The sequence below is a fragment of the Cynoglossus semilaevis genome, chromosome 10 (genome assembly GCF_000523025.1).
Source record: "Cynoglossus semilaevis isolate Cse_v1.0 chromosome 10, Cse_v1.0, whole genome shotgun sequence".
Taxonomy (NCBI): Eukaryota; Metazoa; Chordata; class Actinopteri; order Pleuronectiformes; family Cynoglossidae; genus Cynoglossus; species Cynoglossus semilaevis.
The window spans coordinates 3085838-3109129 of NC_024316.1; the positions used below are offsets into that span (position 1 = coordinate 3085838).

Sequence of the window (23292 nt, forward strand, 5' to 3'; positions counted from 1 at the left end):
CCGATTTTAGAGTTGAAAAAAGACCCTTGCTCCTAACAATGGCAAGATGACCTCTCATTTTAAACCTTATCCTAATGTTAATCTGACAATAATTCTAATCCCAACTTCAAACTAAATTTGAACTTTGAACACACACACAGTCTAACACGCCACATTCCTCCTCCCACAGACAGGACAGTGATTCTGTCACCACCACAGGCTCTGAAGATCCAGGCAGGAAAGGAAGCCATCTTCACCTGTCTGGCCCTCGTCGACCCCAAACTTGGCTTTCCTTTTATTCAGTGGAGGATGAACAATCAAAAGCTGTTTGAGTCACACATTGACGAAAAGTAAGAAGGAATATCGGCTTTTACTTTGCCTGAAGACGTGACAGTGATGAGATCATATTAAAAAATTTGTGAAGGCAATATAATAATAATAGATTGATTGAAATTGTGGTTTAAATCAATTTATTATTTCACCTGTATCTACTCACATTTACTGTTTACTATCTGTAAAGTATAGTATTTTACAGATATCTGAATGGATTTATTGAACATATTATTTTCCAATTAAATATAAATGTCACTTAATGAAACACACACTAATAATTCGACGGGTGAAAAAAAAAAAGATGAATCCTAAAATAATTATGTTTCCAACCAATTCTTTGGAAATGACTCATAGGGTCACCTGGTTCACAGGCGATGACTTTTTTTTTTTTTTGACGTTTCCACAGATACACTTTTGATGGACCAGACCTGATAATCTCCAATGTAGAACCAAGTGATGAAGGTGTGTACACCTGTCAGGTCATCACTAAGATGGACATGGCCGAAGCGAGTGGCACCCTCACCTTATGTGGTAAGATCACTGCTGTTCCTGGAAGAACTGTACTCTCTCTTTTTCATTTTCTCACAACTTTGAATGGAGGTGAAAATAAATACGTATGTTGTTGTCCTGCTCAGATCGTCCAGATCCTCCTGTCATGCTCAAAATCACTGACCCTAGACATCGCGCTATCACACTGAACTGGACTCCTGGAGACGACCATAACAGTCCTGTCACAGGTTCAGTGAATTCTTGTTCATTTTTGATTAGACATTGTCTTAGCAATATACTAGGATATATGATATATTGATGAAGACGTATCCCAGGAAACTTTTTAGTTATCTTTAAAAAACATGTAACCTTTCCTTCATCAGCTATAATAAAGCAGCTGTGTTGTAAAATTTACTTTCACTCAATCTTTTTTTTTTTGTGGTTTCTTTCCCACCTCTTACATCACTCTTTCTCTCTGCAGAGTATGTGATTCAGTTTGAGGACCAGGAAATGAAGGAAAAAGGTTGGGTAGAGCTGAGGACAGTGGGGGGGAACCAGGAGCGTGAAGATCTCTCTCTGTGGCCCTACATGTCCTTCCGTTTCCGGGTGATTGCAATTAATGACGTGGGCAAAAGTGACCCCAGCAAGCCCTCTGACATATTTACAACCCCTCCTGAGGGTAAGAGGCTGGTTATTTTAATGTGCAGTTTACCGTGGGTATAGTAAGTACGAGAGTTCATTTTTCTTGCCCTTCATATCACAGCTCCAGATAATAACCCTGAAGATGTACGAAGTGTGTCTACAGACCCAGGGTTTCTAAACATCACCTGGGAGGTACTGTTTTTATTCTTCTAAACCATACATGTCAAACTCAAGGCCTGGGGGTCAAATACAGCCCGCCAAGCCGGGAGCTTAAAAAGCATTTAGTAAAGTCAATGCAGCAAAGTTTCTTAACCTAAGTAATTAAATGTTTTTTATATTCAATTAAATAAATATCAATTGCTGTAACATGTATTAGTCTGTTATGAAGTAGTTACATCTATACCAGCGGTCCTCAACCTTTTTTGTTCCAAGGACTGGTCAGTCGGTACCACCCCTTACTACAAATGCATATGACAGGATTTTCTTTGAATTAAGTAAATTAGTAAAAATTAAGTACATTAAGTATTCCCAATGCGGCCCCTGTACCAAGTGACCTGTGGACTGATACTGGTCCGCAGACCGGTGGTTCTGGACCCCTGGTCTGTACAGTCTTCCATTTACAACCGGCTCTTTAATGGGAACTGTATTGCCGATGTGGCCCCTGGTGAAAATGAGTTTGACACCCCTGCTCTAGACCTGAAGAAATATTCTTATAAAAGACTGTCGGCCATTAAAACTGCTTCTTGTGTCACTGAAGGAAATGGACCAACACACCTTCAACGGCCCTGACTTTAAGTACAAAGTGAAGTGGAGGCGAGTCGTGGGCAACGGACCCGAATGGCACACCAACTTCACAACAGCGCCGCCACTGGTTTTTAGTAACGTTGGCAACTTTTCTGCTTTTGAGATCAAAGTTCAGGCCATGAATGAGAGAGGAGTGGGGCCTGAGCCAGACCCAGTGATTGGCTACTCAGGAGAAGATGGTAATAAAAACAAAACTTTTACAGTTTAAAACCAACAGTCTTTTTTCTTTTGCATCTCATTTTCCATCTAACTTCTCTTGTTCTTTACATTAATTCTTTAGTTCCCTTGGAAGCTCCCATGGATGTGGGTGTCAGGGTAATTAACAGCACCACCATCAAAGTGGTCTGGGCCCCGATAGACAGAGACACAGTCAGGGGCCACCTGCTGGGCTACAAGGTACTGATCCTGTGTCTCTCTCTGTTGTGTTTGTTTTAACATATTTAGTCCCTGTTCTCATGAATAAAACATATTTTTGGTCCACAGTGGGGCCGAGCGACAGCTCAGTGCAGCAGGGGCCTGGGTTTTTGTTTTCTTTTTTTCTTGTTTCAAGGTTGTGAGGATAATGCTTTTCTTCTTGTTTTGATAATCTCACTTTTGTATTGAACCAGATTCTCCATGTTGACATTTTCTCTTCTCTTGGTTTTATCTTCAGGATTGCTGTTTTATTTCACCTCTGATTTAACATATTTAAAATTGTAATTTAACACGTTTTGGTTGTTACAATAAGATCTGAATCTGTCTTAGAATTAACAATATGGTATAGGTTTACATTTAAATGCATTCAATTTCTTCATCTGGTTTTTTTTAAAACTCCAGATCCACTTGACCTGGACTGGCTCTAGGGGGCACCACAGAGGCCGAAGAGCAAAGGAGTCAGTGAGCACCATTGTGGTGGAGACTGAAGCCAATGAGGAGAAGAAGGTCATCCATGACCTCCGACCCTACTCTCACTATGACCTGGCTGTCGCTGTGTTCAACAGTAAAGGAGAGGGGCCTGGTTCTGAGATGCTGTCCTTCCAGACCCATGAGGGAGGTGAGCCTGAGACTGGGACTGGGAATGTTGGATGTTGGATCTTTTCAGTCGTAATACTGCCACCTAGAGTTTATTTTTACTGGTAAAAATTACCACAAAAATGTCCAGACCATTAAATTAAAAGAGAAAATACAAACAGAAGGCAGCATCACTGAAAACTGAACTCGTCACACATTTAAAATGCCTCGTTAAAAAGATTTGGGCATTATGCGATATGATTATCACAGTAATCACTCAGGGTATAAGAACTCTAAGAATTGGTTTACAAAGCCTGGGTTCAAATCCTGGCCTCAGACAAACTTGAACTTGTTTGGTGCCATAGTGTAGCAGTTAGCACACCTGCCTTGTAAGTAGAGTAACCATGTTCTTGGCGACTCCTAGCTCCTTGCTAACACAAGAATTACCCGAGTGTGGGATCAATACAGTTCTAATAATTATTAATAATATTTGTTTAAAAACTACAGAATTCATTATCTTAATTTTAATCTTGCTCCCTTATGTTGCTACTAGTTCCCAGTGCTCCCACATCCCTGGTATTGGACAGCCCTTCAGAGACAGAAATGACCCTTCACTGGACACCTCCCGATGAACCAAATGGAATCCTCATTGGTTATGTACTGCGATACCAACAACGTGAGCATTTCTTTCATTTAATCCTGTTTCATCCTGCATGAAGTTAAGATACCTTCAGTAATGAGGCTTGAATGTTGTCGTGCTTAACACAATGTCCTCAGTCAAATCAATGAATGGAGAAAATGTCACAGGTACATTTTGATAATGATGCTCATCACTCAGTCACGTGTCACTTGACCACAGCAATACGTCAGCCATGTTGATTTGTGAAAATCAATATTCCGATGTTTTTGTCCGTCCTGTGTCAGTGGTGAAGACTGATGATAGTCCCATGCAAGTGGTGGCCATAAATGATCTGTCAGTCACTCACCTGAACCTGACCAACTTGGATCGCCACAGCCGTTACCGCTTCTCCCTGAGGGGGCGCACTGAAACTGGGGAAGGAGCGCCAATAATGAAGGAGGGTGCCACCATACTAGATGGAGGTACAGACCAGGTCTTTATAAAAGAAAAATAAAATAAAAGGAGAGATACGATTTTACCTTTTAATCCATGTAATCTATTTGGATGTATTTCAGCGCCCCCTAGTAACATCAGCATGACTGTGGGGGAATCCTTTGTAAACTTTAGCTGGGTGGCCAAAAAGAGACACAGAAACATCAACTTCCAGATCCACTACCTCAACAAAAATGGTATATTTACTAAAGTACTTACTACCACCTTAAATACGTTAGTCTTCCAGCCTTGAACAACAAAACAAGTGAACTTGACTCATGTTGTTCTTCTACAGATGGCAGTGAATGGAAGAAGGTAGATAGGGTGGACACCTCTCAGTCCTTCTACCAACTCCAGGGCCTGACTCCTGGATCTCATTATCGTCTACGCTTCACCTATGGGAACACAACCTTCTGGAACACTGACATTGAGACGGAAGAAACAGGTACAGTAAGCACTTTGCTTATTTTCATCTCCTCTGCTCTCACTCCTCTGGGCCTCCACACTGCTAAATATAACACCTAATCCTACAGAGAGTCTCCTGCATGTTCCTTCACCTCCTGCAGAGTTCATCCAGAGGCTGAAAAAGACTTGAGATGCTTAACATTTCCTGATTAACATAACCTGATTGTTTGAGGTTGATTTTCAACAACAACAAATGTGAACAAATCTGTCGCTTATGCATTTGGCTTAATCTACCATTTCTGTTTTCTTTGCTCCTGTCACTTAAATAAATACACCCAGTGGTCCAAATGCAGCAAAGCTTTGCGACACAAGGCTGGTTTATTGGCGTCGTGAGTGCCATCGTGCTGCTGCTGCTGATTCTGCTCATCCTCTGCTTTGTCAAGAGGAGCAAAGGAGGAAAATACTCAGGTGAGTGTTGGTTGTCACAATAACAAATGGTAGTGTAATTCTCCAAAAAGATACTGATAAAGAATATCTGTGGTGAAGTGGTGAAGAATATCAATTCTCAGGGCCCTGTAAAAAATATTTACTATTGACTTTACCTTATATAACTAAATAAATAACATTACCAGTATAAAATATGTTCATATACACATATGCACACGCACTGCTTGCCTTATTCTTATTGACTTATTCTTAGCTGATTTCTTCGCATATCAGTTTGCATCACAGTTTGAACATACATTTAGTAGGGATAGCTGAATAGCTAGCTACCTATCCATACCTGATGTTGTTGAAATGATAACGTACCACAACAGTCAGTGTATATACAGTAAGTCACAGTTAAACTACTGTGGTTGACAACGCTGGAACATAACTTCAGACATGGTGTGGCTTTGGCTCCCTCTAGTTTAATATAAAATCCAATTCAGTCAGATTACACCATTATTCTAAACGACACCAATTTACATAAATAACCCATTGAAATAACTGGTTAACATAATCACCGACAGTCAGAATATTGTTATCCCTAATATGTTAATCGACCATTATCTTTCTCTTTGACTCGATGTCTCTGTCACAGTCCAAGACAGAGTTTAGAGAAGTAACAAGACTCAGATCATCGTGATAACGAAATCCAATAATCTTCTGTCTTTACAGTGAAAGATAAAGAAGACGGCCCAATGGATTCAGAGGCACGGCCCATGAAAGACGAGACTTTTGGAGAGTACAGGTTTGTCATCTGAGTGCACATCCCTCCTTTATTATGCTTTGAATTTTAATGCCTGAGGATGAAGCCCTGATTCCCTCAGCTTATGTTATTTTTTTTTTCTAACCGTTTGTGATCCTTGTCCTGTTCCTTTTCTCCCCACTGCTTGCCTGTGCTATGCAGATCTCTAGAAAGGTATGCTGATTTTCCCAAAGCCATTTATCCTTTGTCCCTCACTGCATCACTTACCAATTCTTCCCATAATGCTTGAATGAAATATAATTTAACATATATAGCCAGGGGCTGCTATATACTGCGCATTTTTGGCTGCGTGCTAAAATTACAATTTATTATGCAGTTGATCTTGGTTAGCTTTAAACTTGATATAATATGTAATTTACTATAACATTAGTTCAGCAAAAGGTTCATTTTAAAGGGTTCTTCTTACAAACATCCATCCATCCATCCATTTTCATCCGCTTATCCGTTACCGGGTCGCGGGGGCAGCAGTCGCCACCCAAATCACACTGCACCGTACCAACCCCCCAAACCTTCCTGGGGGTGGTGAGTCCACTGGAAGGTACCAACCGCCCTAACCGGGATTCGAACTTGCCCAGGAGGTGAACCCTGGAGTTCCACACCAATGACAGAGACATTGCCTCTGGGCCAAAGCGCCACCTTCTTACAAACATTTTTTTTTTATCAAAGTTACTGCAGTGGAAGTGTAATGGATTTTTTGGCTCATTTTTTATTTATATTAACTGCAGCACTGAACAAACTGCAGCAGCAAGTGAAGGTCAATGATTTAATCACACTAAGTGGTTTTAAAATTCGAAATGAAACAACTGGAGCCAGACCTATGTTGAGATGTCTCTGCTTTTATTAGATGGAAATACGCAGTAGAAATCTCTAATCGCATCCTTTTTGTCGTGTTGTTGTTTGTTTAACCCTGTGTCTGGAACTGTGCGTTACTGACTTTGGTGGGTTCACCTTAAAACAGAGGTTATTATTTTTAGTGGATTTTTTTTATAAGTAAACTTAAGGTTAAATCATCCAAGGACTGATGCCTGCACCTGCTCACAAATAGTAGGGATAAATGTGAGACCTAGACCTGAGACTAAAATTAGTCTGTGAGCTCATTATGTTCACTAACACTAATGTCCATTGTTACATTGTGGGTGATGCTTCCAGCTGGTTAAGATAAAACTGTGTCAAAAACCATGTGAAATTCAGTATAGCTAGCTTAGCATTTTTTTGCTTGTAATCCCTTAATAAACATGCCTATCACAGAAGGTGTACTCAGGGCAAATGAGGTCTGGCAAAATAATTTCTTAAATTAAATAAACATTTTTACTGAGTTAAATGAGTTTTATTCATGTTTAGTTTCAGGTCTACATTTCATGCATCGTCATCTTGTGTCCTCTGTGATTGCTGCTGCTCTTGTTGATGCTGGGAACCTAAAATTTCGCTGCTCACACTATCTACTTTTGACTTCAGTGATCTGGAGGAGAAACACACGGCCAGCCTGCCGTCCTTGTGTGAGGAGAGCAAGCTGTGCAGCCAGGACAACCTTGACTTCAACGGCGGCAGTGCCATAACAACAGAGATCAACATAGATGAGTCTCTGGCCAGCCAGATCAGTCGGCCCAGCGAGGGTGGTCTAGATACCCTGCCCGACAAGTCGCCACTCAATCCCAACGCCGTCTCCCCAGCTGCCAACGGCACACCCAACTCGGTTACCTTTCTGGATTAACCCCCACACCACCAGTGGGGACCACCAGACCAAAACACGTCAACACATATGTGCCCATATGCTCTTGTTCCTTACTGACTCGCTGATCTGTACTCTGACTATCGAAACACAATCAATATATTGACTCTTCAGATGCCCCCTCGCTGTCATCTGATCGACTGGGACTATTTTGACCAAAGGAGTGTCCAGAGCAGTGGACGACATGATACAAGTGTGACTGACCTGCCGATGCCCTTTGACCCTTTGACCCTCTGACCCTCTGACCCTACTTTACCCACGTTAGTTTACAAAAAAAAACGACCGTGACTCATTTCTCTCCTTTTCTTCTCTTACCTTTCTCTCAGCAGCTATCTCTGTAGAAAGATGAAGCCAGAATGTCTGTGTACGAGTCTGTACAGAAATAACACAGGGACTGTTGGTGTGACGCTGCAGATAGAAGTGTGACGCTAGAGAGATAACTCAGTGACGGAGGATGATGATGTGTGAAGAAGATAATGAACGATTTTTGTTGAACATGTGTCCAAAGCCATTTGATGCCTAACATTTAACTGGACTCCCCCTCAACCCTCACCCCTTCATTTATTGTGTTTGGAAACAAGACACATCCTTATTTTTTGTAATCATCAGGTGTTTTTTATATTTAATGACCATGATGTCATTTTCTGTTCCACATTTAATATAACATGTTTGACTCACGCCTTCTCTTTTTAGACATAATTCACAAATTATGTGATGTTTTCATTGAAACTATGTGAAGTGAAGCCAAGTTTCTTACTATAAATAACGCTGCGGTCGCATTACGGGAATCTTGCTGTGAAGATGCTGAGTAGCATCTGGTGTGTATATAGCATCTACATCATCTATATCTACTTAGCCATGATACAGTATTATAGACATGTACATGCTTCTTCTAAGTTCCTGTGGCTGCACATAGAGCACCAGTGTGATGTCATTACTCTCTCGCATCCCCACCCGAAGTGTAATGTCATGATTGGAAATGATATTGTAATTTTTTTCGTGTCAAGACCTCTTGTACGTGTAGCTTTCTGTATCTGTCTTTGTCTCTTTCTACACTGTATTAAAACATTGCTGTCTCTAATTTACTACTTTTTCAAACCAATTAATCTACGACTTCAAAACCCCGCTTCAGCAGCACAATTTATTCATATCCTAGATCAAAGAGCTGAGACTTGTGGGCAAACCTTATCAGGTTTTATTTTCAGATGTTTAACAAAGCAAGGCTGATCTCACAGACAGATGTGATAATTACCAGTGAGGTGTTAAAGCAGAAATAAAAGCAGACGTTTACTCCATCAAACACACAGTATGTTATTATTTTAGGGCTGGATACAAATGACTAATTAAATACTGATAATTGATCGAGAAAGGTGATGTGAGAGGGTGACTTTTTTAAATTGAGTTCATTCATTTGAGAGAAATATGCAAAATTTGGCCTGACATTGTTCTGCTAAAAAGGCCTTACCTTGATTTGTAATCTGATTACTTACTGTAGACAGACTGTTTCCTGGTGGCACTGCTTTTAAATCCGCAGAAAATTGAGACATGACCCATTCTTTCTCCCAGAGAGTGTGCCTTTGGTGGATGCTCTATTTATACCGCACCTTGATACCTCCTAAACCTGCGAAATTAGCAACCTCCCAAAATACCTGACGTCTACGACTGTTTCAGTCTGACTCCGCCCTCTTTGTAGAGTGTGGTGCATACTGTACATCAAGGTCTACGATCTTTTTAAAGATTTTAAATTTCACCGATGAAATATCTCTTTTAAGTGATAGTACATAGCTACCGAAGGATGCTTGGCCATCTGGCATTGGCAGTGCAGTGTGTGTGTGTGTGGACTCTTTGTCAGAGGCATTTATTAAAGGCACAGATGCAGAGACATTTTGTCCACGCCATGGGGGAAACCCCACATGAACTGTTCTCATTTGTCCCTTTTTAAATTAAAGTGTGACACCAGACAGATATTACCTGAAGGTCCTGGAGGTAAAAGAAATGAGTTTAAGGGAAAGGAGGAGGGTGAACACCCCCCAAACAGACACACTCAGTACAAATATTGGTTTAAAATATTTATTTTCATACTGCAGAAATGAAGGACAATGTTGTCATTATTATTCAAACACCACACACACATCAACAGAGGTCAGCGTTCAGGGCAAATGTTAGCTTTGAATGAGGAATGTGTGTGTGCAAAAACACACACACACACTTTGCTGCTCTGCTCACTCTTTGCTTTCCGTGTCAAGAATAAATACCAGGATCTGAGTATTTGCTCTTTTGTTTTTTTTTTTATCTCCCATTCTTGTAACTATGGAAATACAGTTTTGAACAGCTTCTGTAAAAAAAACAAAACCACAACAACAACAACAACAACAATGCTGAAGAATAGGCGGGGGGAGTGTGAGACAGGGCACGTGTCTCCCTGTTAGATACTAACCTTCCTCTCTGTGGTGGCGAGGTAAACAGTTAGCAGCTAAGAGGAATTTTACAACACGAAGAGCCATTATTACTGTGACAACATCATATAAATTTACCTCTGTAACAGGACGTATGACTGCAAATAAAGTACACGGAACAATTCTATCAAACATTATTTCTAATTTTCTTCCACCAGTCTGATGCAGAAAAATCAATGACCATGTGACACAATAAATTAGATCTCGAGTATTGATTCGGAACAATTCAATCCACACTGAGTAGGAGGATAATAATCAATATATTTTATTAAGTGTTTGTCACGGAAGGACGAGCCTGGAATGGACAGGTGTTCAGCGAGAGCTGCTGTTGAACTGATTAAAATAGTCCTTGGTGGGTTTGTTGGTGTACAGCTTCTGGTTCAGGAAGTCTTGACTGAGGGACACACAAACACAAAAACACACAGTGACTTGTCATCTTCTAAAACAGGAAATGTATTCTGAATTATTCATTGTTACCCACGCCCACATGTGATTTACTAGCTGCTGCTTAAATAGTAAGAGTACAGTATGTAATGTAGGTGTGAGGAGTACTCACTGTGCCCACAACACTTTGGCAAGCTGCATGTTGTACTGGTCCATCTGGATCCTCCTCTGTCTCCTCAGCTCGGCTGTTTTTGTCTCCTCGTCTTCTGCCGCTGTGGACAGCTTCATCAGCTGAAAGTCCCACGCTGCGTCCTGGATTGTTTCAGCATCACGTTGTCTCTGAAGACATAAAGACGCATTCTTATCCAGAATTTAAACGTGATGGGAAATACTTGGTTTAAACAAATTTAAAGATTTATATGGAGAAGTGCCTTCAACAGTTTAGGGTGCACTTTTTTAGAATGAACCCAAATAAAGCCTCTGATAGTGTTAGTAAAATCAGAGACATAATAATTTCATGTATATATACGTGTGTGTGTGTGTGTGTAAGGTGTGAATGGCATTAAATGAGTTACCTGTCTCTCCAGACACTGTGCCTCTCTCTCCCTACGGATGGCGCTCAGCTGCTCAGGTGTCAGCCCCTTCCACCTGTCAGTCAGAACCCTGGGTATTATTCCTCCTTCCAATCCTGTTTCTGCTGCTCCTGCACGCTCCGTCATCATGTCTGATGTCAGCGTGTGCCGTATCTCTGCAAAATTCTCTCTTTCCTCCCTCCTCTGTTGCTCCCTCGTGTTCTCTACCTGCTCTGCAGCCTGTGGGCAACAGGTTCTGGTGTGACTTTTCTCGTGCAACCAGGGAGAGTTGACTGATCTCTCCCTGAGTGACTAAGATGCCAAGGGTTTTATCAGACAAAACCACTCATATTACTGTTGGCATAGTGTCAAGAAGGAGCCAAACGTTAAACATCCTCCTGAGAGACCCAGTCATTCAGCTTCATCATGCATCACATACTGTACATGCAAGTGATTTAAAAAAAAACCAAAACACTCATCTGTAAAAGAAACACAACGACCTGAAGAAGTAGAAAACATATCTCCCAAAGGAGGATTCAGTCAACTGCAATCGAGCAAATGAAGGGTGAGTTTAATGAATGCTTTTAAAAACAGAGAAGCACCATGCACTCATCCATGCTCTTCAAACCATCCACCTTGTAGACCACCATTTAACATGATGAGCACCGGCAGCAAATGTGTGCATGACTTAACATTTTCAATTAGTGTCCTAAATTTAAACCCGCCACCTGGGAATACCGTGTCAGCGATTGTTCTTATGAGCATTTGCATCGACAGATCACTGTGAGATATGTCAGTGGACGTTGTGTGAATGTGTTTTACCAGAGCTCGATTATAGTTGTCAAGAGCGACGCGGGTAGCTCTCCGACACTCCTCCACCAGTGCCGCTTGTTGAACATTCCTCAGATCTTCATGCATCACTTCTCTGGTCCTCACATTTTCTGCAGCGTAAAAATGTTGAATTATTACATGTTTTTTGTTTTTTTCACCACGACATTGTCCATTGTTCAAAGCTCTTCAATAAAACACTTACAATCACTCACTTACAGCTGCATCAGATGTTTGAGATTACTACATATTGACAACTTGTCCTGCCTGAAGTGTAAGATCTTTGTCAACATAGAATGGACATGGTCCAATTGTTTGCCTGGAGATTGTCTTCAGCACATCTTGCTTGGAACAGTTTGATTATCTCCAAACCATCTGACCATCTACAAGATGGTATGTTGATTAGAATTTGACTTCTGTATATTTCTGAATCATTTTCTTTGAAACACATGAAATTTTATGCTAGGAAAGTTTTATTTAAAAAAGAAAAAGAAAATGGCCAAGTCTGTCTGGCATCATCAACAACTTTTCTCCCACATTTTAAAGTCACTTAAATCACATTCCTTTCCTATTCTGATGCTCAGATTGAATTTCGGCAGGTCATCTTTACCATATTCACATGCCTAAAAGCATTTATGGCTACTTTTTGATTGGTTGGATAGATACATTTATTAACAAAGAAGAGACCAGGTGGCCAGTGAGTGTACATAACAGGTTTTTGTGATTCATTCATAAATAGCACCTGGCAATAAAGCCTCTGCGTAGGATTGTTTGTCAAAAGCTTGTGTGTGATTTACAGCAGCTGTAGTGTGTTCAGTTGTTAACGCATCAGTTATCACAGTGTAAACATGTTTGTTTGAATGTTCCTGACTTTTATGCTTTTCTCTCTTCACCTCTGTGTTTGTTTCCCATGCGTCTTCTTGCGTTTTCTTCTTTCTGCGCCTGCAGATCAGTTTGAGTTCTTTTTATTTCTTCTCTTTTCTTCTGCCCCTCTTTAACCCCCTCTCCCTGTGGATGAGTCAAAAACATTGTGCTTCAGTATAAAAATGCTTATTAATGGACTGTTGGTCATTAACATCCTACAGATGCCACACCTGAAAGACTTGCATACTAGCAGGGCCCAGCTCACTCTCTTGAACGGTTATCCTGGACGCCCCCTTCAGGCCGCACTTCAGATCAGCATCCCTGGAGTCTTCCATACGCTGCTGAGTGGCCCAGTACTGGACTAAGTCCCTGTGCAAAGCTTCTTGTTTCTGTCTTTCATCGGTGTCCTGCTGGAGCTGCAGGTTCTCATGATACTCTCCAAGTTTATCTGTATTACAGTGATTTTAAATATGCAAATCACATTAAACGCCTAAAACGTTTCTATCAATATTCTTATATCAATAAAAATCCACCGTCTAAAAGGACTGTGTACACACTTGGCTGAAAATTAGTCCCTGAATGTTTTCACAGTTTGACCATATGCACAAGTATAACTCCCCGGTTTGCCGAGTAAAAACCCATGCCTCCTATACCCACATTGGCCAGGTAAACAAAAATGACACATGTCCCCATGTACACAAGTGTGACAAGCTGTTTATACTGTATGACTTGAACCAAATTTACCAAAATATTGGTCACGCCGTTGCTCCATGTCTTTCTGATGTTTTTTCTCCTGGACTTGTTGGTGTAGAGCATCAACATCGACACCCATCACACGGAGGCGAGTGTTGAAGATTCGAGCCTTACGGACTGTCTCTGCAAACCTCCTCCTTTCTACAGCCTTTTCAATGGACTGGTTTAAAGGCAAGTCAACTTTGTACATGTTTGCAGTTTGTAGTAAGCCTAAAAAAAGGACGCACATCATTAAATGAGGGTTTACGATTCCAATAAAGGTAAAAAAAAATCAATCAATCAATAAATAAATTAAAATGTATATAGTTAAAGGGTGGAGAAGAAAAGACTAAATGCAACCCAAATTGTGTGTAAAAGTTATACATAAATGCACCCAGAAAACATCATATTCTATAAATCCTTTAGAGTTAGTCAAAAGATCAGGAAATGGCTACCCTGACAATACCTAGAAGTTTTTAAAATAATAAAGTTTGCTAAAAATAGGTCAATGTAACGAAACAAACTTTTGCCAAGATCTTACAGGACAGGACAATTGAAAACAAACAGATACACACACAGCAATTCTTCACACAAGATAGAAAAGTACTATTTATAACAATACTCACGTTTTAAGTGTGTAATATAAATATTGTTTAAGATTTGTAATTGTGAAAACTACTTCGAAACGGCTTCGTGAATAGTTGCGTTTATGTTCTTGGTAACCATGGTAGCATATCAACATATGGTCCAGCATTAAACAAAAATAAACAACAAAGAAATAAAAATAAATAAACAACCGCAATATTATTATTGCATTTTGGGTAAAATTAATACAAAGTCTATTTTCTTTTTCTTTCTTTCATGTCTTGAACTCATCAAATCAAGTTATGGCAAAGAGCATCTAGTTTCATCTCGCGAGAAATCACGAGAAAACGCGTCTCGCGCGCTCAGGGTTTTCCTGTTCGATTGTAAAATGGCGCTTTGTTGTCACGACTACGCTGCAGCAATTTAATTGAGAATACAAACCTTCCTTTACCAGGCATGCACTTTATAATGTAACCTGAGTTTTTTCAAGTTGCAGTTAGGCCAGGGATGTTATTATCAGCGTTAAAGGTCCATGGTTAAGACTTTCCGCTCTCGATAAACACTGGTTGTTAGCATTAGCAGCATTGTACTTGCTAACATTCACTGCGTTTTGTACTATTATTTAATCGGCGGTGCTAACACAGCGAACATGGGGTATTTAAAACTGATAGAAATCGAAAACTTCAAGTCGTACAAAGGAAGACAGGTGATTGGACCTTTCCACAAGTTTACTGCAATCATCGGCCCCAATGGATCTGGTATGTTATGATAATGGCTACTGTAAATCCTCTGACATTGTAGCTTGTCTATTACAATTTACGTCCATAGACCTATTTTTGGGAGTAGTGGCATTGCAAGTATTTACGCGTATGATTGTAGTTTTTGAGTAATAAGTGTGCTCTGCTTAAAACAGTAATTTGTACATACACATGTATTAATCGAGCTTTAGGCACAATTTAATGACAGCTTCCTTTCCAGTGACAATGTTTAGATTTTTTTTGTTGAAGACTTTTTCATTATAAATATATTTTATATAACCACACACCACAACCTACATCTTAAAAAAGGATTAAACTAAATATTATTGGGGAACAATAAGTGCGTTACTTGGTTTCCATAGTACAGTATGACTGTGACTAAAAACTGTTTTCTAAATTGTAAAATTATTTATTTTACTAACTTTTTAATTTGTGTATAGCAGACAGAAAATAGTGAACAATTCCAGTAGCAAATTGAGGTTTTGGTTCCAAACAGAGCAAAGAGAAACATTGGAACATAGACAAATTTTATGAGATTCAAATCAGATTTTGACCAAAGACTTAAACAGTACACTTAACTGAGACAGATTTAAGAAGTTAAAACAACGTTATGTAATGTGTGAATTATTTAATCATTTATTTATTTTATGTAGTAAATATTCAAATGTGACTGGAACTATCAAAACAGAAGGTAATCTAACACTAAATAATCAGTTGTTGCAGCTTGACTGTATGCCAGTTTGTATAAATCTGCATGTTGATGTTTTTGATTTACTTGGTATGACTCTAACACCAAACCCTATGCACTATCTGTAGGAAAGTCCAACCTTATGGATGCCATCAGCTTTGTGCTGGCAGAGAGAACCAGTAACCTGCGTGTGAAGACTCTGAAGGACCTGATTCATGGAGCTCCTGTGGGGAAACCAGCTGCCAACAGAGCCTTTGTCAGTATGGTTTACCAGGAGGATAACGGGGAGGAGCGTTCCTTTACAAGAGTCATCATTGGTATGAAACAACACATATCTTCTTATATAATGTTGTAGCAAACACAAGTTTGACTTTGTGTGTTATTGCTGTTTTTAATGTCTCACTTCTGGCTGTCATCAGGTGCCTCCTCCGAATACCGCATCAACAACAAGGTAGTAGGTCTTCCTGAATACAGTGAAGAGCTCGAAAAACTTGGCATCCTGATCAAGGCCAGGAACTTTCTGGTCTTTCAGGTGAGAATAAAATTCAAAAAACAGTAAATTGCAATGTTCAGTGTATCATAAAATCTTGAAATCTGAAATTGCAATACAAAAAACTTTTACTTTATTAAAGATTGACAGTTAAAATTGTTTGTGCTTATGACCCATTGTTGAATTGTTATGAATAGTTGTTATTGATCAAAATGTCTCCTCCAGGGGGCTGTGGAGTCTATTGCCATGAAGAATCCTAAGGAGCGTACAGCTCTGTTTGAGGAGATCTCCCGCTCTGGAGAGCTGGCCCAGGAATACGACCGCAGGAAGAAGGAGATGGTGAAAGCTGAAGAGGATACACAATTTAACTATCACCGAAAGAAGAACATTGCTGCTGAGCGCAAAGAAGCAAAGCAAGAGAAAGAAGAGGTTTGTTTTTTTGTGCTGCTTGAAATGCTGGAGTTTTAATTGCTCCGACACTTGCTTTTGTCTCGCTTAAATATTATGGATTATAAAATTCTAAGCTTTTTGACTTGGTGTTTCTTTTATCTAAAAGTTTATTGACTTCCATGACACCCCATCATTTGTTATATAACATCTTCCTTAGTTCTTGTCTGCAGTGCTTCCTTTTAGTCAAGGATAGATTTTTTTTTAAAAAAACACTAAGTATTTCTGAATTACCCAGTAATGTTTTCTGTCTCCTATTATTTCTAACAACCAGGCTGAGCGCTATCAGCGTCTGAAGGACGATGTAGCCAGGGCCAGTGTTCAGTTGCAGCTCTTCAAGCTGTATCACAATGAGACCGAGCTTGAGAAACTGAACAAAGAACTGTCTCAGCGGAACAAGGAGATTGACAAGGATCGTAAAAAGATGGACTTTGTGGAGGAGGAGCTGAAGGACAAGAAGAAGGAGCTGGGCAGGATGATGAGGGAGCAGCAGACCATTGAGAAAGAAATTAAGTAGGTGACCTCGATGCCTCACTTTGTGTGGATTCTGTGCTGTTTTTTATCTTATAGTTGCATCATCTTTTTTGTTACTTTTGTTCTTTTACAGAGAAAAGGATTCAGAATTGAACCAAAAAAGGCCACAATACATCAAGGCCAAAGAGAACACCTCACACAAAATCAAGAAGCTTGAAGCAGCACGCAAGTCACTGCAGAACGCCCAGAAGATGTATAAGAAACGTAAGGCAGACATGGACGAGCTGGACAAAGAAATGAAGGCGGTGGAGCTGGCTAAGCAAGAGTTTGAGGAGAGAATGGAAGAGGAAGCGCAGAGTCAAGGCCAGGACTTGACTCTGGAGGAAAACCAGGTTTGTAACTAAAGTTGAAGTTCAAAGGTCACCTGCTTCATTACGAACAAATTATATTCTTCATGTTGTCATAAGGTTACTAACTATAAGCACAAATGTTATGTTGTGGTAAACATTTGTCTTCATTTCGTCTACATTCCTGGTACTCATTGGGGAGTTGTTTAGAATGATCTTTTGATGCAGTAAAATGTCTTTTAATGTGGTGCCAAAGTAAAATATGAAGTTTCTTTTCTCCAGGTCAAACAGTACCACCGTCTGAAAGAGGAGGCCAGCAAACGTGCTGCTACTCTGGCACAGGAGCTGGAGAAGTTCAACCGTGACCAGAAAGCCGATCAGGACCGCCTTGACCTGGAAGAGAGGAAAAAAGTGGAAACAGAGGTAAATCCATTGGTTACAATTTTACCTCTGAGAACATATTCTTTATTGATTTTTATTATTATTATTATTATTTATTTATTTATTTTTTATGTATGTTATTGTGTTTCATGTTGTTTCCCTCCAGGCCAAAATAAAACAAAAGATCAGGGAAATTGAGGAAAACCAGAAGCGTATAGAGAAGTTAGAGGATTATATTACCACCAGCAGGTATGCTTCTCTCTTAATGATTTGATTTTTTTGTTACTTCCTACATACTGTAATTTACACACGTGTGCCTTTACCCCTTAGGCAATCACTGGACGAGCAGAAGCGAATGGAGGAGGAGCTGACAGAAGAGGTGGAGTTGGCCAAGAGGAGGATTGATGAGATCAACATGGAGCTTAATCAGGTAAATGGAACATACGTGTATGAAGAAAGAGAAAGGCCAATGTTTGCATTGTTGGTCACATGTTCCACTACAAAGAAATCATAAAGCATGCTGTTGACAGTTCCTCACATGACTTGAGATAGAACAATAATAGTAATACATTATATTAAAGCCATTCAGTTACACATTAAGCTGGATCAGACAATTCAGTGGGTAATAAACTGGTAGTAACTACAAATGCGCAGTAAAACATATATATTTTCAGTACCGTAACACACTCCTTAAAATTAAACATTCAGAATTTATAGTGTGCATTAAGTAAACAGGTATTTGCCAGTCCATGAAGGGTTAAACTGATGATTTTTACTGATAAGTTGACATTTCTACTCTAACACCTTCAGACACAACAGGTACTCTTACTGAGAAAATGTTGACATTTTCCAGGTCATGGAGCAGCTCGGAGACGCCAGGATTGACAGACAGGAGAACAGTCGCCAGCAGCGCAAGGCAGAGATTATGGAGAGTATCAAACGACTTTACCCTGGCTCTGTGGTGAGACAACATACTGGTTTAAGGTCATATATTCTAAAAAAAAAAAAAAAACAGAAAGTCATTGTAAAAAAAAAAAATTCTTCCAATATTATATAACATTCTGTATGTCTAATAATATCTGTCCTCAGTATGGACGTCTTATCGACTTGTGTCAGCCGACCCAAAAGAAATATCAGATTGCTGTGACCAAGGTGTTGGGAAAGAACATGGATGCCATCATTGTAGACTCTGAAAAGACAGGAAGAGACTGCATCCAGTACATCAAAGAGCAAAGGGGAGAACCAGAGACCTTCCTGCCTCTGGACTATCTTGAGGTAAATTCTCTAAAATATAATTAAATCCTATGTTTATTTAGACTTAACCTGAATCAGAACATATTTTTGAATAAAAGCCTAAGGATTGTGCAAAACTAAAAATATGAACTTGGACATAATGTTTTAATAATGTCTGTCTTGTGACTTAGGTAAAACCAACTGACGAGAAGCTGCGAGAGCTGCGAGGAGCCAAACTGGTGATTGATGTGATTCGATACGAACCGCCTCACATCAAAAAAGCCCTGCAGTATGCATGTGGCAATGCCCTGGTGTGTGAGAACGTTGAAGACGCTCGAAGGATCGCTTTTGGAGGACCATATCGACATAAGGTACTTGACCTGGAGTTCAGGCTTCCAACTCAGCTGCCAGCATTTCAACAAATATTCTCCATAAATGTTTTTATTTAAGACTATTACCATTGTTTTTCGCCTCATCTTGTTTTCATATTCTAACCCCCAGACAGTAGCCCTGGATGGTACTCTGTTCCAAAAATCTGGGGTAATCTCTGGAGGAGCCAGTGACCTGAAGGCCAAGGCCAGACGTTGGGATGAGAAAGCTGTGGATAAGCTTAAGGAGAAGAAGGAAAAACTCACGGAAGAGCTCAAGGTAACCTACTGAGAATTACCACACCTGTTAATGTGCTCGGCAGTTTTTGAATACATTTATAGCGTTATAGTTGTAGCTGTTAAATGACTGTTTTCATACCATGTCTGTCTACATAGGAACAAATGAAAGCCAAGAGGAAGGAGGCAGAGCTGCGTCAGGTCCAGTCTCAGGCCCACGGCTTGCAGATGAGACTGAAATACTCCCAGAGTGACCTGGAACAGACAAAAACTCGCCACCTCTCCCTCAACATGCAGGTACGACACATACTCAAACATAATACACAATGATTTACTGTTCCAGTACTTTGTGGCTGTAGTATCTTTAGTATTAAAGCCTGTTCTACGTGTTTCCTGCAGGAGAAGTCAAAGCTCGAGAGTGAATTAGCAAACTTTGGTCCTCGCATCAACGACATCAAAAGGATCATTCAATCCCGTGAGAGAGAGATCACTGACTTACGAGACCGCATGAACCTGGTGAGAATGACAGCAAGTAAAGCCCACAGAGAGTGTGGTTTTGACGTAGCAGTGTAAAAACATGTAAATGTTTTTTTGTTTTCCAGGTGGAGGATGAAGTATTTGTGGATTTCTGTGAGGAGATTGGAGTGAGGAACATCAGAGAGTTTGAGGAGGAGAAGGTGAAGAGACAGAATGAAATTGCAAAGAAACGGTGAGTTTTCTTCCTTTTTTTTTCTTTTCAAAACCGCCATGCCAAGAAAGCAGAGCGACAGAGTTGACTCTGCTTCCAAATAAAAAAACAAAACAAACTCTATTCTTATGTCTTTCAAAAGTGCTTAAAAGGTTTAGCTTTTTAAAAATGTTATTCCAGGAAAGTAAAGCAGTATAACAAGCTTTTACTTATATTCATATCGTTTACCATTTTCTCGCTATCTCTTTTAATTACATTTTTATTTAGATTTTATAGCCATCTGCTTCCACCTAGTGGAAGTGTATTTAACTTGTCTGCCAGTAATTGTTGCTATGAAGATTTTATTTGCAGTAAATAAATAATAAAAAACAATTAAATTAAATAGGATATTTTTTTGCAGCACACCATATGATCTCTGATAGCACACTAGTGGGCCACACCATAGTGGTTGGGGATCACTGCTTTATTGTGTCATGTGATGCTACATTTCACAAATTCAGTTTTCAGAGCAATTGCCTAGCTTCACAGAATCACAGTAATATATTTCATGATTGCACATCCAAAATCTAGTAATTCTAGTCAGTTCACTAACCATCAAAGATATTATTAGTAAAGAGGTGAAAATACAGATTCAAAGCCATTTGTTACACTGGCCCAAACAGCTGCCCTCATCATCAGGGTTGTGAAAATTGTCTGTTGTCCAGTGTATTTGCGTTTAATCTAATCTGAAGTCTACCATTTTGTCCCAGGCTTGAGTTTGAGACCCAGAAAACCCGTTTGGGTATTCAATTGGATTATGAAAAGAATCAGCTGAAGGAGGATCAGGAGAAGGTCATGATGTGGGAACAGACGGTCAAGAAGGACGAAGCTGAAATTGAGCGGCTTAAAAAGGTAAAAACATAGTGGTCTATTAAACTAATTTATAAAGACCTTCATGTTTACAATATTTAAAATTAATAGCACTGTGCCCTGTCTTCCTGCAGGAGGAGCACAGACACATGAAGATCATTGATGAGACAATGGCTCAGCTGCAGGACCTAAAGAACCAACATCTCACCAAGAAGTCAGAAGTAAACGATAAAAACCACGAGATGGAGGAGATCCGCAAAAAACTAGGCGGTGCCAACAAGTTAGTGGTGGCAAACACATGCAGACTTACTAAATAAATCACATTTGAGTCAGGTTGTTCTAAAAACGTGGCTGTATATTCCAGGGAATTGACCCAGCTCCAGAAGGAGGTGACAGCCATCGAGACCAAACTGGAACAGAAACGCAGCGACCGTCACAACCTCCTGCAGGCCTGTAAAATGCAGGATATTAAGTTACCTCTTCGTTCTGGAACCATGGATGATATCAGCCAGGGAGAGGTGCGAACAGATGAAACTCCTGCAGGCTCTTATCTAATTTTCAGTGGGTTTTAAGCACAGTAGTCACATCTGTGTTTGTCCTTTGTATCAAAGGGAGGTTCACAGACGGATGACTCCAGCAGCCAGAGGACGTCCAGTAGTGTTTTGGCTAAAGAAGCACTCATAGAAATTGACTACAGCAACCTGTCTGAAGACCTGAAGGTACTGATCATAAAATCAACTTGAATCGCATTTAAAAACAAAAAATCTCTGAATATGTAAATATTAAATCATGTTCCTGCAGGATGCTCTCTCAGATGAGGAGATTAAGGCAGAGACAAACACACTGCAGCAGCGTCTGAATGAGCAGCAGAGCATCTTACAAAGGATCAGTGCTCCTAACATGAAAGCCATGGAGAAGCTGGAGAGCGTCAGGGACAAGTTCCAAGAAACCAGTGATGGTGAGAGGACCAGGAACTTAGGATGCTACATACATTTTCAGATCTTCCATGGGATTGAGTATACCCAAAAAATTGACGTGTTTCTCTCTGGCCTTTTTCAGAGTTTGAAGCAGCCCGTAAAAGGGCCAAGAAGGCCAAGCAAGCCTTTGAGCAGATTAAGAAGGAACGGTTTGATCGATTTAACACCTGCTTCGAGTCTGTGGCCACAAACATTGATGAGATCTACAAAGCACTGTCGCGCAACAGCAGTGCCCAGGTTTGTTTTGCTTCTAAGGACTGTTTAAATTCTCTTTAACAAATGCAAATATCTTTGTTGTTTTTTGGTAGAATGTCTTGCGTTGTTGAAGAAAAAAAAAGAAAAACCTGACAATGTGTGTCTTTTTTGAATAGGCTTTCCTGGGTCCAGAGAACCCCGAGGAGCCGTACCTGGATGGCATTAATTACAACTGTGTGGCCCCAGGGAAGAGGTTCAGACCCATGGATAACCTGTCAGGAGGAGAGAAGACAGTTGCTGCTCTAGCTCTGCTTTTTGCCATCCACAGGTAAAATGATGTAGAGACAGATGCCTGAAATGTAATTAACTTGAGCTAAAAGTATGTATTTAATTTTTCTTGTACAATTATTAATGTGAACACTTCCTGCTTGGTTGTAGCTACAAACCTGCTCCCTTCTTTGTCCTGGATGAGATTGACGCAGCTCTGGACAATACCAACATCGGCAAGGTCTGTTTTGACACAGTGTACAAGACGCTTCTTGAAATTGGTGCTTTTTTTCATTGTTTTAAATTTCAAAAATATACAAGACATGAATTCTTCTGTCTGTTAAAGGTGGCCAATTACATCAAAGACCAGTCAGTGCAGAACTTCCAGGCCATTGTCATTTCTCTAAAGGAGGAGTTTTACACAAAGGCTGACTCACTTATCGGTGTTTATCCAGAGGTGTGTATCTCACTGTCACACATAAAACTCAAATACTTATATTCAGCTCCAAAGATTTTGATAAGCCGTTACATTTTGAAACAACATTTTATACATATTGAAACAATATGTTTATTCTCACCATTACAACTATTAATTCTAATTAATTAATTTAACTATAATTTTTTTAGTACGGCAATGTTTGATCACACTTGGATACTATACAAATAATTTCCCGAACAAATCTCCGAAAATAAACGTTAAAAAATAAAAATACTTAAAATACTTAGCGATGTCCATTT

The 23292-nt window shown here is 39.9% G+C and overlaps 3 protein-coding genes across 8 annotated transcripts in view; 2 read left to right on the forward strand and 1 right to left on the reverse strand.

The window, feature by feature from the left end:
• l1cama (L1 cell adhesion molecule, paralog a) overlaps window positions 1-8819 on the forward strand; it is a 45360-nt gene extending 36541 nt beyond the window's left edge. For 3 of the 6 annotated variants that reach the window (XM_025058965.1, XM_008318134.3, XM_008318136.3), the window contains 16 exons: window positions 170-329; window positions 719-843; window positions 948-1049; window positions 1283-1480; window positions 1565-1635; window positions 2201-2426; window positions 2528-2643; window positions 3064-3280; window positions 3791-3913; window positions 4162-4338; window positions 4432-4545; window positions 4644-4793; window positions 5093-5221; window positions 5915-5987; window positions 6147-6158; window positions 7461-8819. In XM_025058965.1, coding sequence (XP_024914733.1) covers window positions 170-329; window positions 719-843; window positions 948-1049; window positions 1283-1480; window positions 1565-1635; window positions 2201-2426; window positions 2528-2643; window positions 3064-3280; window positions 3791-3913; window positions 4162-4338; window positions 4432-4545; window positions 4644-4793; window positions 5093-5221; window positions 5915-5987; window positions 6147-6158; window positions 7461-7716 — 2249 coding nt within the window. In that variant the 3' untranslated portion in view covers window positions 7717-8819. The remainder of the gene's footprint in view (window positions 1-169; window positions 330-718; window positions 844-947; window positions 1050-1282; window positions 1481-1564; window positions 1636-2200; window positions 2427-2527; window positions 2644-3063; window positions 3281-3790; window positions 3914-4161; window positions 4339-4431; window positions 4546-4643; window positions 4794-5092; window positions 5222-5914; window positions 5988-6146; window positions 6159-7460) is intronic. The other 3 variants (XM_025058967.1, XM_008318135.3, XM_025058968.1) reach the window with 3 other exon arrangements.
• Window positions 8820-10441: 1622 nt separating this feature from the next.
• Window positions 10442-14423, reverse strand: ribc1 (RIB43A domain with coiled-coils 1). Its single transcript, XM_008318132.3, has 8 exons — window positions 14197-14423; window positions 13583-13801; window positions 13069-13286; window positions 12868-12982; window positions 11969-12087; window positions 11150-11386; window positions 10747-10913; window positions 10442-10584 (listed from the first exon to the last, which is right to left on the reverse strand). The coding sequence occupies exons 2-8, from the start codon at window positions 13779-13781 to the stop codon at window positions 10503-10505; spliced, it is 1137 nt and encodes a 378-aa protein (XP_008316354.1). The 5' UTR covers window positions 13782-13801; window positions 14197-14423; the 3' UTR covers window positions 10442-10502.
• Window positions 14424-14551: 128 nt separating this feature from the next.
• On the forward strand, window positions 14552-23176 carry smc1a (structural maintenance of chromosomes 1A). Its single transcript, XM_008318162.3, has 25 exons — window positions 14552-14913; window positions 15730-15918; window positions 16021-16133; window positions 16317-16520; window positions 16813-17051; window positions 17146-17404; window positions 17642-17782; window positions 17907-17989; window positions 18071-18170; window positions 18594-18701; window positions 18830-19015; window positions 19165-19344; window positions 19475-19621; window positions 19738-19875; window positions 19978-20094; window positions 20181-20287; window positions 21016-21157; window positions 21250-21395; window positions 21480-21633; window positions 21727-21834; window positions 21917-22073; window positions 22175-22329; window positions 22464-22615; window positions 22726-22795; window positions 22901-23176. The coding sequence occupies exons 1-25, from the start codon at window positions 14805-14807 to the stop codon at window positions 23159-23161; spliced, it is 3765 nt and encodes a 1254-aa protein (XP_008316384.2). The 5' UTR covers window positions 14552-14804; the 3' UTR covers window positions 23162-23176.
• The last annotated feature ends 116 nt before the right edge of the window (window positions 23177-23292 follow it).